Source organism: Silurus meridionalis, chromosome 21 (genome assembly GCF_014805685.1).
Source record: "Silurus meridionalis isolate SWU-2019-XX chromosome 21, ASM1480568v1, whole genome shotgun sequence".
NCBI classification, from domain to species: domain Eukaryota; kingdom Metazoa; phylum Chordata; class Actinopteri; order Siluriformes; family Siluridae; genus Silurus; species Silurus meridionalis.
In genome coordinates, this window is record NC_060904.1 from 17,396,049 (window position 1) to 17,414,264 (window position 18,216).

Below are 18,216 nucleotides of genomic sequence, written 5' to 3' on the forward strand. Positions count from 1 at the left end.
TTAACTGGGTTTGGAGAAACTTTCTCCCACGTAAATATTGATTGGGCTGCAACATATTGGAGTCAGACCCTCTCATAAAGATTTTAGAGAGGGAAAAGCGGGGTTGTGTGTTTGTTTGGGTTTTTTTTGTTATTGAAATGCAGTGGAATTTTGTGCTTTACATTTTATGGCAGAGGAGTTTCCTTTACTCAGGCCTCAGATGTCCTCTCCCTCTGTTTGCCATGGGATTGAGAAAGGTTTGAAATTCCCATGAGGAACGTCGAGCACAAGGAGAAGCGCGTGAGGCACGTCCTCATCTTGAAAAGTCGGCTTAGTCTGTCATCATTCAGTCTTGTGTTCCCTGGAACGTGAAATGGCTTTTGGTTAGAGGGAAAAAAACCTGGAAGTCTTTTCCACAAACAGCCTACTTTGGCTGCTGAGAAGACGGATGCTAACTTGGGCCAAACGGGTGTTTTCAGTAAACAAGGATTTATGTTGAAAACATGGACATTGAAAAGCCTCAAACAGCCTGCATTCATTAGCCTGTAGCTCTGTTTAAGACTTGATTCTGATTGGTCAGAAGGTGTTGATACATTTTCTAGAACAGTAGCGGACAGTAGTGCAGCTCCACACTACAGGTTTGTGGTAATGTTCTTGTTCTAATGTGTTTTTGAATGGTAACAGCGTATTCACAGCAGACACACCACTTAAGCCAATTAAAAACGTGTGAATCTGTGATATGGTGAATATTTCTTTGAGGAGACATGCTGAAGAAATCTCTAGTGTCAAAGATATCTGGATATAAGTGTCTTCATCTGGAAAAAATGTGTTTACACTTTGTAGAATCTGTTTATAGATGCTGATGGGGGAACAACTGAATATAGCTGCTATAGTGTAAGTGACTACAGGAACTTACTTGTTTTTTGACAGTTTCATAGCATTAAATAAGGTTTAAAATGTGTTTGATCTATCTGTCTGTCTGTCTGTCTGTCTGTCTGTCTGTCTGTGGACTAAACAAGAGAGCACTCAGCAGAAAGAAATTCCCCCGTCCCATCCCAGCTGGCTTTTTGACAGTCGGCCAGAAAAGTGGGACCCTTTATGGACAAATTGTGACCTCAATTCAATTTGTTTATTGATCTGAATGCCGCAGCATGGGGAGTTCAGTCAAGGTGCCTTGCCCTTGTGTCTAGCATTCACGTCTAAAACGCAACCGCCGAGAGGCATCTTTTTTATTCATCCACTTAGTATACAGAATGTCCTCCACCCTCCGAATCACGTTGCTCCATCCGCATCTCTTGGCAAATTGAAACCGTGTCATAACAGATTGAGGTGTCGGGGTTAAACAGGAGTGACTGTTTAGTCAGGGAGCAAATGCAGCAATCTGTTTGTCTGTGATAGTGGAGTCTGGGACTATTAATGCCAAGTATGAATGATTTATAGGCAGAGATAGTGGATTTGTCATTTCAGCCATGGCCTGGCACCTGCTCGGGTCTCCTTTAAACAATCCGAATGCACCTCGGTGAATAACCTGTATGTCAAGTTATAGATTCAGATTCCCATAAATGTTGATGGCACACGAGGTGAAAAGAAGATATGCGCTTGGCTATCAGGTGACATTTCAAACCCACACACACAGACTCGTTCACATACGGAACGCACCACATGTGGTTTATATTCATGGGGAGCTAACATATCGTGGCACGGGATGGAGTGGAGAGGTCACCGTGTCCGGTTGGGACTGACAGCTCTGAAATGAAGACATAAGTCATTTTTATAGAAGCTGCCCAAGAAGCCGAGCAGCATGATGAATAGTGGGGGAAGGACAGAAATTGGACATCTTTCTCTTTTCTTCTATCAGAAGAATAATACAAAACTTGGGGATTTTACATACAAACACTTATTTTTGGGGGATCTTTAATTAGAGGAGAATAAGTGAGGATAAAGAATGTACCCTACATTATAAATAAGCATATAAATATATATTTCTGGAAGATTTACAAAAGTTTCTCTGACTTTCTTAATTGTGTATGTTGATTAAAGCCAACAATCAGTAATTTACCAATCATGTTTATACAGATTTTTCTATTAGCATAATCCACAAAACTAATTGAAATAAAATTGAAAAGAAGTTAAAAACATCAAAATGATAACTAAATATTGACTGTTACCAAAGCGTCTATATGATAAATCTTCCACTAATGCAGCTTAGCCATTGTAGTAGCTACAGCAGACACACATTACCTCTATCTCCCTTTAGAGGGCGCAATTGTTTTTACTTATTACAAATTTTTTATTGAACCAATTTTAAAAAATGTGAATGAAAATGTAATTGACATAAATTGGTTACCTGACAGCTTAGTCTGTCTATAATGTCCCAGTAAGTCTAAGTATACATTACTGAGTCTCATTATACACAAATGAACATTAAACTCAGACACAAACGCAGGATATGCTCCTAAAATAAATATGCAACACAGCATTAACTCTATAGCTTCAAAGCCACCTTTTTTCCAACCATTAAAACTATCCATCACTTTTCTGAACTCTACACTACACCGCAAGTACACTGGTGTCTCATTAATGCTTTGCTGATTTTTACTGCCAGTAATCATCATGTAGTTCTGTTACATGCTGGACATTCTGTATTATCTCTGTATAATTGCATCTGTATATAACTGTAAATTCACAACACATCCTAGATTATCTTATATAACTGTAGGCCATCTGTCTATTATATTGGTAGCATTGCTGTACGACCGCTATTTGCGCTTCTGCTAGATGCTAAGCAGCATTTGATTGCTATGTTCCTGTAATATGCAATGACAAAGTTATAAAATATTTGAACAAATCATTTCAGAAGGTGAACGAGGAATTTTGTTTCAAGGATTTATTTTTTTGTCAAACCTAAAATACAGGAGAAAAAAAAAAAACTCTTATAGAAATAATCTGTGAACTAATATAACAGGTCATGCTTTCTTAGACCCCGTGGCTTCTAAATCCAAAAGGTTGCCTTTGAAAGCTGTAGTGCCATGTTAAAACAGTGACATACAGAAACATACTGCTAGAAGAATAATGAAATACTTGATGCTACATACAGCATGGTGCCCGGTCCCACAGAGCATATCATATGCCAAGGTCCTGTTTTTTTTTCCCTCTGATATACTATTCAGTGTTTTCCTTGATGAAAAAATTAAGCACTATAGACTGACTTTACATGGCAACTACAGAAAGTCTATCTAGCTGTGCTGGATTTTTGGTGATAGCTGAAAAGAGCTTAGAGAAAAAAGGGAGGGTGCCTGGCTGGTTTCAAATACGAAGTGCCTCTTTCACATCTTCAAACTCCTTCAGAGACTCAAAATGACATTGAGACAAACCACAATAGAGTTTTTTTTATCGCCGTTTATATTTTGGCAGTGGCTTTAGCATATTCAGAGTCTTACTGGCCTCTTGTCTTTCAGACTGTAGTGTTAGCGCGGTTTCTCCACTTAAACATACAGACCGTTTTTCCAAAAGCCCTGTTAAAGGCTCATTTTCCTCAAAATGTCCTGAAAAAAAAAACAAAACAAAAAAAACACCCCCACTTTGGTATCAGCTTTAATGGCTTCTGGCTTGTTTGAAAATCAGTGGACTGAAATGGACTTTGCCCTTCTCAGTCAAGGTGATGCAGTCATGTACTCAGTCATGATGTCCGTAAACACTGTCGAGCAACTGCAGGAGAGATCTTGGCACAGGAGCGTCTCAAGAGTTCCGTTCCCGACCACAGAATGGCGAATTAGGTGCTGATGGGTTCTACATGATGTGGCTTCAGGGGATGTGGATGGGGTCAAGGCCCGTTTTCGTTGTAGTGAAGCGAGAGGGGTCGGTCTCTCTGGACAGGCATGTAAGGCCAGTTGTAACTGGAGCCAGACAGCAGCATGTCCCTGAGCAGCGTCTCGATGGGTGTCTTGCCCACCAGGCGCACAAAGAAGAGCTGCTCGATCACGGGTGATGAGACGATGCGCAGCGAAGGCAGGCGAAGCAAGAGCCGCCCAAAACGGTTCGGCTGATTGGGGTACTGATTCCTTACATACTCCTCCAGGGCACATTGCGATTTTTCCTGGATGCTTTCCACATGAGCCACGTCTGACAAACCCATGGCATCTGGAAGAAGGGAGAGATTGTGGTTAGATATATATTCAACACCATGGGATTGAACAATTGAAGGAAATACTACTACTATTAGCAGGAAACAAACCAGAATTTATTCTTTAAAGAAGAAAAATTAGTCATTTACGACCATGAGGACATGGATGGCTTTCATAAAGGCAAGGACGAATCTAAAATTTTTAAGATTCGGCTAAAAGGTTTGTATTTTCTTCGCTTTTTTTTTTGTTTAAAAAATGATCTCAACCCATGCCCCTGATCTTCATTCTCTCAGAAAGCATAGACATTACTAATACGTTATCATGCTTCTGAGGAACAAAACATTAACTGCTTTATATTTCTGTGGGGGTTCAAAAAAATCCCCCTGCCTCTTACATGCTACATGAAGGGACACAACTGTCATGTCTGACCTTGTCACGTTAGGGCATATGAAGACATAATCAGTCACTGTACCCAGGGTTTTGAGGGGACAGGATGATGCATCAGGGAATAATGTCAGCACTGACATGACTCGTGTGTGTGTGTGTGCAGTTTCCCATGAGGCTGCCTATATGGAAGTAGGTACTCTCTCATTCCCTTTGTGCTTCACAGTGAGAGGACGCATGGGGAAGCCCCCTACTGCTGCGAATCCAAGCAAAAAACGATGAAGCACCAACGGCATTCGCCTCCAGTTGGGAGATTGGGGGCAATATGGACGGTTTGGAAAGCCCTCCGGAAAAGGAGGCAGTTATGTAGGTCAGACTGCGTCGAACCCTCTCACTGTAACTCAGCATACATAATTCAGGCTCGCTGGTGGGAGAAAGGGGGTGGGGCAAGAGATTGCCCGGCTGGTTTCAATAATAGATGGAAGCTTGAAGAAACAGGGGAAGCATTCGGGAGAGTGTGGGTCATATTTTAGGACTGTTTCTAGAGTTCAAAATAGCTGTAAAATGAGTAAAATAAGGTGTGCACCAAACTTTGGCGGTTGTAAAGCATCACTTGTGACCTATCACACGGTACCCACAGGCCACATGAGCTGGGTTTGTGGGCCACGACTCTTGGATAGTGTTCCAAGCAACTCCATATGTTTTTCCAACCGCTGAAAAATAAACTGCAATTTATTTCAGAGCCAGTGTGTGTTTTTACGGCAGGGTTGTAAAATTCAAGCGTGCTTCAATACTGTGTTTGCAGGAGCAGGGCTTGTTATCTAACTGTAAGACTTGACGTTTCAATCATCATCTAATTAGAAACCCAGTCCAGTGTTGTATTAGGTATGTTTGGGATGTTGTCTTCATCTATTATCCCCTCCAGATTCCTTACATTCTAGCAAGTGAACGTTAGCATCACACAAATTACTGAGAAGTGAAACTGTTTTTTTTGGTTTTTTATTGCTGTTTCTTGTTAAATGAGTATTAAATCCCACGCATAAAAATAAAAACACATCAACCTAAAAAACAACAGATAAAAACTTGGAAACCACTGGGATTTTTTTTCCCCTATTTCTTCAAATGTGACAAAAAGGTTTGGAATGCAAGCTTATTTACAAAAAGATCATGGATGTAGCATTACCTCTTAAGGGTTGGATCGTGTTACTAATTGGCAGCAGATGATAAAACGCCTCAGCTCTGTACTAGAGGTGCAGATTGGGATTGGTTTTCCCACAACACCCAAAATCAAAAATATTCTTGCGAGTTTGCAAGAATAACATGGAAGTTTTATTGGACACTGTGTACTGGTGTGTGTAATTATCATTCAAATTACTTTATAAGGTTTGTTTATATACTGGTGAAATCGACTCATCACCAGGCTCAGATTACAGGTGGGAAGAAGGAGTAATAAGTGTCAGAGTGTGAGAGAGAATTCCTTTAAGATTCCTTGGGTGGGAGTGGGATTGAAAAAACAATCCCACCCACACATCTCTACTCAGTGAAACAATATCTACAGTTATTTCAAGTAGTTAGAGTTGATTTTAATACAAAAGTCTAATATCAAGACAAATCTCAGCTTACAGTGACGTTGACCATCTGTTTCACCAAGCGAGTGCATTCTCTTTTATTAAAGCGTACATTTTTACGAGTGAACAATGAGAAAGATTTGATGGAACACTTTTTCATATTTTTAACATATATTTCCACATGCTCAATAACGTCTCTCCACCGAAGTTCTACTCGAGCGATTCGTGTAACAATGCATTATGCAGTGCACAGAAGTAAAATCAATCAGTTTATCCTGGAGCTGCTTCCTACCTGAAGTAAAGAGCACAATGGACTTGAGACAGGAATACTCTGCTGTGTCCACCTGCAGGGCCTTGAGTTTCTCAACCTGCTCCTGGAATACACGGATATGGTCCATGAAGGCCACCACGCGCTCAGCTGACATCGGGGAGGCGTGCAGCCCGGCGGCAGCCAGCAGTGGTGCCACGTGCAGGGGCATGGAACACTGTGCTGCATTCAGCACGAACAGCTCGCTCCACGACATGCGCAATAACGCCACCTAGGATCCAACAGTGTCGTAATGAAGATCAGTAATGAGGATCAGAGCGTAAGAGCTCATTAATGCTACTGATATAAACGAATCACGAACATTCACATCTCGGAATTTGCTTTTCGCACACTGCCTTCGATTTCAGGCGGATGGTTTTACTGGAGGAATTACAAAAAATGTTGCTCATGCAATTGTTATCTATATTTGATCAGCCCAGAAAGTGCACCCATAATGCTTTTATCATATTTGCCTTGATTTCCAGTTCCCTGTACATGACTGGTACATTTCCTCCCAAACCAATGCCTGAAAGGAGCACTATTAAATCAGCCTTATCCTTGGAAGAACATTGCAGCTAAATGCGTTCTGCATTAATTGAATCAGCTAGTCATTTATTTTAGCATGATAACAAGGGCTCACTGGTCTCCAGGGGCTTTACCTGATCCATGAGCTGTAGGTCTGGAAAGAATGGGATGTTCTTGGCCCACTCTACAGCGCTGAAAAGTAGACGTGCTGCCAGCTCGCAAATGTTCTCGATACCCATCAGGTTGTTTGACTGCATGCACTGGGCGCCGTAGCGGGACGTGGGATATGGTTCTGCCCGCAGAAGCAGAGAGATGAAGCCAGATAGATATGGTTGTCCATTGTATGGGTCGTTTCCATTAGGCAGGTATTGGCCTGGACTGGTCTGAGAGCTGGACATGCGTCCTCGCTGGACGGCTGTGGACAAAACGAGAACACGTAAGCAATTTAAAAAATTTGAACGATGCTGAAAAAAGAAAAAAATGATCCCAAAGCATTCTCAAATGCATTTGTGTAAAATTTCTTCAATAACATAAATTAGGTTCAATACTGTAACTGAACCTCTGAGGTCAAATGCAATCCGAGCAAATCAGAAAGCATGGTTTTACGCTTTATTCTCACTGCTGTAATAAATAAGTGATGTGTTTACTAAAACTGTGCTGGAGGTTTGACTTCATCTATATATATCTTCTATCTTCTGAAAGTCAATAAGCTCATTTATATTTTTGAACCGGTGACCTACTCAAATCGCACTGCTTGATAAATATCAGAAACATGGAACTGTTTGCCAAAATGCCAGTGTTTTGGCAACATTACTAGTTTGTGAGGCCTTAATAAAATGGTGGTTTAGTGTTTGTCGCATATCCGTGGAGTCCAGTAGAGAGAAGAATCCTTTGCTCTCCATCAGTGAGCAATGCGCGAATAGATACAGTTGAAGCGGAATGGTTTTTCACACCTCCCCTTGACAAATGGCTCAGCAGAGGCCAAGGGCCAAACAGAGGCCATTTTTGCCACCATGCCCCTCAAAGTCCATTTGGAAAACACCTGTTCAGCCATGCTGCTGTCTGACTAATAACTCCATCTACTGTTACATACGACGACCATGTGCACGGCAGAACAGACAGAGAGAGGTGTGTTAGGGATGGAAAGAAAAGCCAGGGTCTCCTGCGCTTAGAATAGAACAGCTGTGTTACTCGAGGACTGTAAAGTATGACAAGGGTCATGACCTTCTCCTTAATCAACATGGATATTATCCTTAATCACGTTTTACTCTCAGATATCATGAACTGCAATTGAGACCATGCTGTATCAAAACAAAAAACCCAACTTGGCTCACCAAATCCTCTTGCAGTCTATACTATATATTGTAGTCGTGTACACTTATAGTCTATATTCAGAATCTACCAACTAGAAAAATGTTTTTTCACAAGGTTGTGTTGTGTCTGTTGTAATAAAGACATGGTCAGGATGTTATCATTATATAACATATATAATATGTATATATAAATAAAAAATATATAGTAGCTTGAAACTGTAGACCACTAGCCCCTAACTCTAACCCTAATTCTAACCATAACCCTATTTTTAACCCTAATGCTAAAAACTAAGGAAAACCTTCATACTGCCATTAGAAACTCTTGTCTACAGGTTTTAAAGTACTCAGCATAGTCTAGGAAGCAAAAGAACTAATAGAAATGACAATGATCCCAACTGACACACAAGCAATGAGTTCTGGTTGGTATCTGCAGTGAAACAACACCAACTAGACATCCCTAAACCATGGCCTGTAGAGTTCCTTCTCTATGATCTAAGCAGAGTGAGGTGAATGGGATGGGGTATTGTGATAGGGCAAGAACCAGGGATAAGCAACCTGGGATAAAACCGAGGAGCTAGAAAACTCTGGAGAGGGTTCAAGGAATCAGCATGGCACCATGGCCACCTCCCAGTGGATGGGGAAATCTTAAGAACTGAGCATAGCATCATAGAAGGATCTGGTGTTGGGGCAAAAACAGAACCAGAACTTCTCATGTTTGGATATTTTGGTGCAGGACTAAGATTTGCTGACAACAAACTATAAACAAGCACAGAGAAATAATGACATGAAAAGGGACAATTAAATATATAAATCTAAAAAAAAATAATAAAAAAAAAGGTGTGTAATATATATGAGAAGTGAAACAGATTAGAAATGAAAAACATGACTTTGGTTTATTACTACAGCTTATTTGAAAATAAAGGTCAACTATATATTTTGAGTAATACAAATAACGGTTTGGTAAACATCAGCATATCAACATGAAATGAAACTAGTAAGTCTACAATATATCAGTGTGCCTTTTTAGAGGGCAACAACCTTGCACTGTGTTTACAGCAGGGCTCTAGAATGTGGACCTTGGCTCAGAAAGAAAGTGGGGAATAGGTCAAAGGGTATGTGGAGGAAGAAAAGAGTGTAAGAAAAAGAGCCTGACTGAGAGAGAGAGAGAGAATGTAAAAGTAGCTGGACGTGATCCAGGATCAGCTGTGGGTGGCCAGTGGAACAAGGCTTTTGAGCAGAGAAAGACAGCTCTCACAAGGAACTTGAGAGGAAGTGACGGCACTGAACTGACTTGATCCCTGTATGTTCCTTCCAACCGATTGAGGGGAAATCCAAAAATGGCATGGTAGCACACTGTTCTAGAGCTGGTCACACCATGAGGCTTGTCTTGACCCTGTTACTCTGGGGCTTAACACTATAGCAGATAATACTCTGAACAGATTATTTTACAAAACCTCTATCAGGTGACCTGAACCTTTCAAAATTCCTGTAAACATGATGTCATTCCTGCTACAAATTCTCCTTTGCCAGCCACTGAACAAAGACTACTGAGTCATAATAGTACTGACCCTGAACACCAGCAGTGTTGACAGTTCACTATCACCCGATCCCTGACCTAACGCTTCATTCGACATCCACGTGGACAGTTAAAAAAAAGTAGGGAAAAGGATGACCTGGCCATGCTGAAAAAAAATCACCTACTTTTACCTCTGGGTGCAACATTATCTGTGTACTTAAAAGTGTGTTTGAAAACAAAAATACGCAAAAAAGTTCAGTCGCCTATGAAGAAGCCCGAGAAGAACCCTGTCGGAACTTCAAAAGTTGGTGAAACTGCCATTTGACATGTTAAATCTGTTATGACCTCTCTTTGCGCAACAGGAAAAGTCCTTCACACATCCCATAATAGCTCCAGTCACAAGGGTCAGATGAATTAATAAGGGAACATGCTAAACACATGGTGTGGAGTCGGGAAGAAATCTCTTGCTATACGTATCATAACAGCTGGATTTCTCCATCGTTCCAGCGCACAGTGTTTCTAGTCATGTATTATACATCAAAACTTGATATAGTACAGAATGTACCGATGTTCTCCAAGCCAATACAGTGAGGCAAAACAAGGCTCGAAGGGTTCATATAAATGTTATTGTCTAAAACAAGGGTGAAAAGGCAAACATATCAGAACAAACAATGCAGTTCTATCTGCCGAGCATACTTCAGCCCTGGAGGAACATTTAAAGAAACAGACCACACCAATGCCAAAGTAGAGCTGGGAGGAGTCAGTTATCATAATAACTTCATACAATTAGTTCTCCACTCTTCAAGCCTCGCAGGTCTTGTGATTATGGCTGGTATCCCTAAAGAGAGAACATCATTTCGACGCATTCTCCCTCGTGTGTGTTCGAAAGCCCATTAAACAAGACATTCGCTTTTTGTTTGTGCACGTAGAACACGCAGGATAAGAGTTGGCCAACTGCACAAGCAGCGAGGTGATATTTACCCAAACCCTGCTGTGACCCGTCACATTTGGACTTTGTCTTAAACCTGTCTAATATTAATGTTTACCTTCCAGTGACCTATATTTCACCCTTTGTTACGGGTCACGGGACAAGGCCCCGGTATGCGTGCGCCTGCTGAGATTCCGGCAGCAGCATGCGGCGTGTGTGTGTGTGCATGCTGCCCAACGTCTTCGCTCTTATCCTAAGTGTTTGGGTCCATTTTCCTGGGATCTGAGGTCTGCACACTTTCACAGCATTTATGCTCATGAGCTTTAATACGACAGAGATAATGAGTGAAACATCAGGTGTGTGTGTGTGTGTGTGTGTGTGTGTGTGTGTGTGTGTGTGTGTGTGTGTGAATGCCGGCGTTCTCGTCATATCTATATCCATCCATATCGTGCCTTAAGAAAGGTCATGGCATATGCATGCAGGACATTCCAGCAAATGCACACACACACACACACACCCACATACACACACACACACACACACACACACACACACAAATGTGCACATGCAACCTCTGTCAGTCGGCCACATTTGCTCTTTCTCCATTGCATGAGCTCTTTTGTCAGGCTGGAATGCCAATCATGTCAAGAGGAGCCTAAGGTGCGAAAACAGGTAGAGCAGTCGACCGGCTTGGCCTTGGGCCAGATGGGAAATTTGAGCTTTCGCAAAATCAGCCCTTTGACCTATTTTCACAAAATTCAAAACTGTTCAAACAAATGCACTTTGGATTTTGATCGCTTTGTCCAAAAGCCCCTGATGTCAAAATACTAGCGGAAAATGGTGTTCCAGGAAAAAAAAAAAAAAGAGCCCGAACTGAGGGTCTTTGTAAAGCACAATGGAGACTGCGTCATTATTCGGCCTCATTCATCGATGGACACGTGACGCATCAGTAGGAGTAGTGAGTGGGATTTCTGAACACTCCACATCACAAAGACCTCAGTGAAATTAGCAGTTTCGGAAAGATTCATAAACAACACAATCATTCTGACTTGCTTATTCTCGAGGACGTCTCCTTATCAGACGAGACGTCCTTTTTCATACGCCATTAATCATATCTATTGGTGTCAACACCTCCGTCTTCGGCTCAGGCAAGCAGTATTATTTACACATGTTAGGTTAGATTAGATAAATGAGGTTATAAATGAGGTTACAAATGAGGTTAAACCTCTCACACACACACACACACACACACACACACACACACCTAGGGGGAAAGGTTTTGGCTTGGTATAAATATAGTTATACTATTTTGGGTTACATTCTATTAATAAACATCACTTTAAAAAACACTAATTGAGCCATAATGAATCAGTATAATCCAGTAAAGCAATCCTGCATCATATCTACATGTACAAATGATTTTCTTTATATGTGATTAAAGATCAGAAACCTATAGAAACTAAAACACGGCCCCGTACACCCCGAGGACACAATAGTGTGAGCATGTGCATGAAGTGTCACCAGGATAAAAATCAAAATTTGTCTTTACAGGATGGTTGAATTTGACTCACGAGTCACAGTAATGGTTTGTTTAATGGCGTCTACAACACAGTTACCATAGTGCAGTAACCCAGAGCACATATCACTTAGTAGTGAATGGATACAAGGAGCTTCTCTATCTGTTTCTCATCGGGAAACGTTGCATAATTCAAAAGAGCGCTTCACTTATGTATGAACTCTAAGATAAAGTGAGAAGGATATGGTGTATCCCTGTGTGTGTGTGTGTGTGTGTGTGGTGTGTGTGTGTGGGTGGGTGGCTGGGCTTGTTCTTAAGGCATTTGTAAAGATCAAGTGTCTTCTCATAGAATGGAAAAAAAAAATTACATTCTAAAAGTCGGGTTTTTGGCTTTGAGAACAAATTGAGCAAAACGACACAAAAATGTGTTTTTAGTAAGAATGGGTGAAAGATATGTTTTGGGTTTGGGTCTGAATCCTTTGGGTACAGTACCACACACAATGAACTGATATCATGTGTATCATGTATGCTGTGTGTGTGTGTGTGTGTGTGTGTGTGTGTGTGTGTGTGTGTGTGTGTGTGTGTTGCCTGAAGCCGAACATAAAAAAACAATGAAAAGTTTCTGCTATCAGACTTCACATATTTCACAAATCATAAACTATAGACACGGTGTGAAATTGTTAGATTAATGACGGTAATGGATATTTAGTAAATCATTTACTACATATCGCTCATGTTCAGTAGCTATACAGATTACACTTTAGATTATAGGTATGTGCATTAATTAAATTTGAAGCAATATATTTAATATTTTATTATGAATGTATTTATTTCTCCGTTATTTCCTCTACAGCTTGCTTAGCAAAATATTTAACTCCATTTAAAAACAATAAAGGCAACAAGACACATTACAGGTGCGAGGCGTGTTAATGGAAAGTCAAGATAAGCATTTAAGATTAAAAAAAAAAAAAGATCTGAACATTTGAGCACATCTGGGTCAGCTGTTCTTGCATATAAACTAAAAAAAAAAAGGTGAAAGGTCAATGAACAAATAAAGAGAAGTTTAAGATTTTCTGTAGTTATTAACCCCCTATGGCTGGAAATACGCCTGACTCGGACAAAACAAATGGTTTTTGATGATGATGTGAATTCCACTTCCAGGAACTGAACGCACAACGTTCACAAATCTGCGTTCACGAGCATGGAAGGAGGATTTATCATTTAAAAATAAAATTTTTAGGCAACATTTATGAAAAGTTTGAATGCAGCACTGTGAGTTTTCTCCAAACTGGGGATGAAGCCGTAGCTCTTTTAAATGTTTATTCTTTTACGCTGAATAATTACGGAATATATTTCCATATTCTGTACATTACAGCAAGAGATACGAATTGAGTTTGTATTTAATTCACTTTTGCATGTCGAATTCCACTGATTAGAATAAGTATAATGTGTTGTGCGTGTAACCTGCATGTTTCACGCTCTATTTTTCCCCAATTTTTATTTTTTTTGCTTTCGCCATGATAAACCAAATCATGTTTTTGATCCCAAGCTAATTGCATAATGCACTTTTTACTGATAAATTATACAGTACACTGGTTCTTTTTGCTGATAATTAATTGTGATGTTTAACAAATCATGTGTCTTTATAAGTCCACACTTGCTGAGTAAATGAAATATATCGAATAATCTCCTTAACCAGGATGAGATGATTTTCCCAGATCGTGTCTTTAAAAAACATGGACATCACATCATATCAGCTGAGAAGTCAATCTAAAATTCCTATGAATCCAAAAAGTCAGCCAGCTTGTACCACACATGAGCAGTGATGTTTTTTTTTCTAAAATCAGTATGAATTATTAAGAAACTGAAATGTACCTGATGCTGTTATTCCAACTGAATCATCTGCACTACACATAATACAATAAATGCTGAACGCTCAGCAGAGCAAAACACCATCATTAATGAGAAAACAAAAATAGATCTATGTATGAGGAAAACAACTTTAAAGTCTTGTCTATACGCAGTCAACACCTCTGTCTATAAAACACTGCTCCTCACCATCGTCTGCATGGCTGCTGGAGACGGAGATTTGACCCGACAGACTCTTTTGGTGACATTTTACTCCACTTGATCAGCAAAGTGCTTTTTCTGTCCACTTAAACCCTACAGAGGTGCATTTCAGTGCACCAGATAGTAACCTGTGATAAGCTCTGGTGCACTTCTGCAGGATAAAAATGCGGCACATGTAGAATAAAACACTGTATACAATATATTAAAACAGTGTAAATATTTTTTTTAGGAATATATATATATATATATATATATATATATAGAGAGTAAGTTGCCTTGTTATGAGAACATTTTGGTGAAAGCTTGGTGTCACGTGGTGTATCATATTATTTTAAAGCAATATTTTAAATCGTATAAATGCCATAAAAGCGGAAAAAAGACAATGTTTATTAGCTAATGACGATCATTTGCTCGCTTTATATGATGTAATAAACATTAACTCCAACTAAAAAGTCTACAAACATTTTTGTAACAGTGACGAAGCTAGTGTGATTTGTTAGAAAGCTCTTTGGTGGAGTTTTTCTAAGAGATTTGGAAGAGAACTTTATGAGATTTATTTGAGTTTAATATTGGACCAGGAATACTGAGTGATGCACGGGCTCTGGGACGGACTCACCCTCTCTCCTCATGCCGACCTTGAGGCATTTCTTCAGGCGGCAGTACTGGCACTGATTGCGGTGGTGCTGATCCACGGGGCAGTCTCGGTTCCCGCGGCAGCTGTAGGTCAGGTTGCGGCGCACGGAGCGCTTGAAGAAGCTCTTGCAGCCCTCGCATGTGAACTGGCCGTAGTGTTTGCCGCTCGACTTGTCCCCGCACACCATGCAGTCCACGCTGGAGAGCTTGTCGGCGCCGAGCGCGTCGTTCCCCGGCGTGGACGCGGACGGGGTGGCCGGGGCGCCACCGGGCTCCTGGCCGCACAGCTGCAGCTGAGAGCCGGGGTCGGCTGCGATGCTCTCCTGCCACTGGTTTACTACCATTGCCATGCTCTCCTGTAGAGCAGGAACGGTGGGTTGAAGGGCAGATGCGCGTCTTTGTGAAACTCCTTTATGCCCGGAGAGAAGAGGATTTCCGTCCTTCGTGAATTTGATTTAAATCCGAACAGATCGAAAAAGAAAAATAATAAGTACACACAGATATTTGGGTTTTTATTAATTTGATCTGATTATTTGTCGCGAGGTTTGTAGTGCACGCGCAACGGTGGCATGACCGACATGTGCACGCGCTCCGCGCGGCCGAATCACGGAGTTCAACACGCAGTCCGAAACGTGTGGAAAGCGCGCGCTCTCGCTCGCGGCCCCGACAACCGCAACGCGCGACTCGACTTTGCGCAAAACTTTCAGCGACTCTCCAGTTCAGACCCGGTGCGAAAATACTGCACGGGGTGAAGGAGTTGAACTGAAAACAGAAGCTTCGCCCGAGGAAGGAAAAAGAACCACCAGCACCACCATGCATGCAAAAAAAAAAACCCAACAACCCAACAGGTAATTAAATTCACATGTGCGCTCCGCGGAATGTTTGTTTTTTTCTTCCGACGCGTGGAAGTATAAAAAGTTCAGTCCACAAGTCGTGAATGTCGGAATGGAATCATCCGTTCCCGGTGATATTCAGCGTGAAGAATGAGAAGCTGTTCTCAGGAGCGCTGCAGCTCATCCGCCAGCTGTCACTTCGGTTCACCTCTCGTAGTTCCGACTTTGGTGAAAGTGACACTAAACAGCAGGGGCTGTCCAAGCTCCGCCCACTAGGCTCCAAAAAAGGATGCGTTCACCATATTAGGGGTCGACGCCTTCGTCTGGAGGTGTGGCCTAACAGAAAAGCCGGCGCGCCATTGGTTGGTTGGTGGTGGAATTGTCCAATTGGACGGCGGCGGCTTTCTAAATTTCTGAAAAAATAACAGATTTGATGCCGATAAAAATGATCAAGTATTTTACATAGATATTAGTCCTATTCTAATTAATCTACAATATATATTAACATAAACATTCATTTTATTGTTATAATTATGATAACACTGAGCTACAAAGAATAAAAACTTGCGTTCCTCATTTTCAGGTTTGCTTCTTCTTTTTAATAAATAGAAAGATTTTATCAATGCACAGCGCATTTATATTTATTTCAGGTATAAATTTGTTAGTTTTATGCACTTTTTGCATCAAATAAAAATAAATAAATAAATGCATACAATCAATAATTAATAAAGCTTTGATCAGCGAATGTGATCTATAGCTATAACAGTATGAACAGCAAATATTGGAGTAATTATCATAATAGAAAAAAAACGTTAAAAACAAATATCTTTTTTTTTATTTATACCCAAAATATATACAAGTCAAATCCTGAGCTCGTTACATCGGAGTGATTTATAAAATCATTCCCTTCTCAGATTTTTTCTCAATTTTTAGTAAAAAAAAAAAAAGTTGATCTCTTGCTACCATAAGCACATGTTTGTGCAACGCAGGTTTTGCTTTGACCAAATGGAGGTGAATAAACCTTTCATCCTGGGAGCCTGGAGCCTGACAGCAGTCAAAACCCCTCTTGCTGGTTTTGTCAGTAGGTTTAGAGACGACCTGACGCTTCTTTAGTCAACAAAAGGCTCGCTGTTAAAGAGTGACACGCCTGGAAATGAAGCCAAACTAATAAAGAATAAACCGAAAATATAATATAACCTGTTCTCCAGAAATCTGTGAGCAGTTTGGGAACAGTTTGGTAAAGGAAATAATTACTGATTAACATGGTGTAAATGTGTTACCTAAAAATTTAGCCTTGAAATTACACTTAGACCCATACAGGCCTGTGAATACATGCAGAATAAAATAGTGATCAGTTTGTTTATTCCTTTAATAATTTTAACTATAATACTTCACATTAATTTGAAATTAGCCACATGGCACATTAGTTTAATTTTGCAGAAATTGAAAATAAATATTATAAATACACTGATATGTTCACTAAATATAATAGAAAATCAACCTATGAAGAAAGAAAATTCTGCTCAACTTCAATATAAATGCTCTGAAGCTGTTATATAATTATTGTGTCAGCAAAACTCTCAAGAAAAAGCCATTAAAGACCAGATGATTCATAAAACCTCTAATTTCAACCCAGTCAAATGTCGAAATTTGATGTTACAAAAAAAAAATGTTGGTAATTAAATAAATAGAGAGCAATTCGTTTTGAAGCATGTAAATCACTGAGAAAACTACCAGGAGAATGTTCTTTGTTTTAGTTTCTGCATTTTCTTCTCTCCAGTCAATACTCTGTGATTGTATATTGTAAATTCTCCATAATTTCAGCATGTTTTTACAATTGCAACAAGAGTGCGGTTTACAAATAGAATAAATGAACAAAAGCTAGATGGAAAATAAATAACCAGATAATGTGAACATAGAGGGCCTAGTAAAAAAAAAAGTGGGAGAAGGAAAAAATGTCACTTTACGACTACCCCTGTTGAGTGCTGAGCTTTTAGTGCCAGAGGCCATATTGTTGGCCTTTAGTTCGGCTTAATTGTTGTCACATGTAACCCTACCTGTTGTCCAATTAGCCCCTTGACTTGCTATTAGGTCGTTCCGCAGGCTGTGCTCGTACTGACTAAAGGCATTATTTTAGCCATGGCCTGTGATTAAGTGAAATTCTATACAGTGCAAGCTGCTAAGAAAGTCAAAAATAAATTCTGATTGATTTTTCCCATGACATCGGACTATACCGAGTATCTGTCATGTATGCCGAGTGATGTAAGAGAGTGTAATCTTTTGCACACATTCAATTATCAGTGAGCATGTGAAAAAATGAAACCCAGTGTTATGCTGTTAGTGAGAATAATGAGGGTGTGGAAAGTGCATGCGATCAACTCTAAGTTGTTTATTTTTCTGTAACACATTCATATTCCTGAACATTTTCCTAATTCCTCTTAGACTCCAGAAATTTGCCAACAATTACATTGTTATTCATTAAACCACATTTAATACATTTGTAGTAAAAAATTGTGGAAT

The 18,216-nt window shown here is 40.2% G+C and overlaps 1 protein-coding gene across 1 annotated transcript; it reads right to left on the reverse strand.

Annotated features, from left to right (window-relative positions):
* Positions 1-1,943: 1,943 nt before the first annotated feature.
* Positions 1,944-15,927, reverse strand: nr2f5 (nuclear receptor subfamily 2, group F, member 5). The gene is made up of 4 exons (XM_046833991.1): positions 14,847-15,927; positions 7,022-7,302; positions 6,348-6,594; positions 1,944-4,119 (listed from the first exon to the last, which is right to left on the reverse strand). Exons 1-4 carry the CDS (start codon positions 15,211-15,213, stop codon positions 3,803-3,805), a joined length of 1,212 nt encoding a protein of 403 aa, XP_046689947.1. The 5' UTR covers positions 15,214-15,927; the 3' UTR covers positions 1,944-3,802.
* Between the last annotated feature and the right edge of the window lie 2,289 nt (positions 15,928-18,216).

What these genes read in the sequence shown, in the direction of transcription:
- nr2f5 (XM_046833991.1), bottom strand. Translation starts at nt 15,213, where the DNA reads ATGGCAATGGTAGTAAACCAGTGGCAGGAGAGCATCGCAGCCGACCCC. An exon ending in ACCTACAGCTCATGGATCAG is followed by an intron (nt 6,595 to 7,021) that starts GTAAAGCCCCTG and finishes GTTGGATCCTAG; the next exon opens with GTGGCGTTATTGCGCATGTC. An exon ending in CATTGTGCTCTTTACTTCAG is followed by an intron (nt 4,120 to 6,347) that starts GTAGGAAGCAGC and finishes CCCTTCTTCCAG; the next exon opens with ATGCCATGGGTTTGTCAGAC.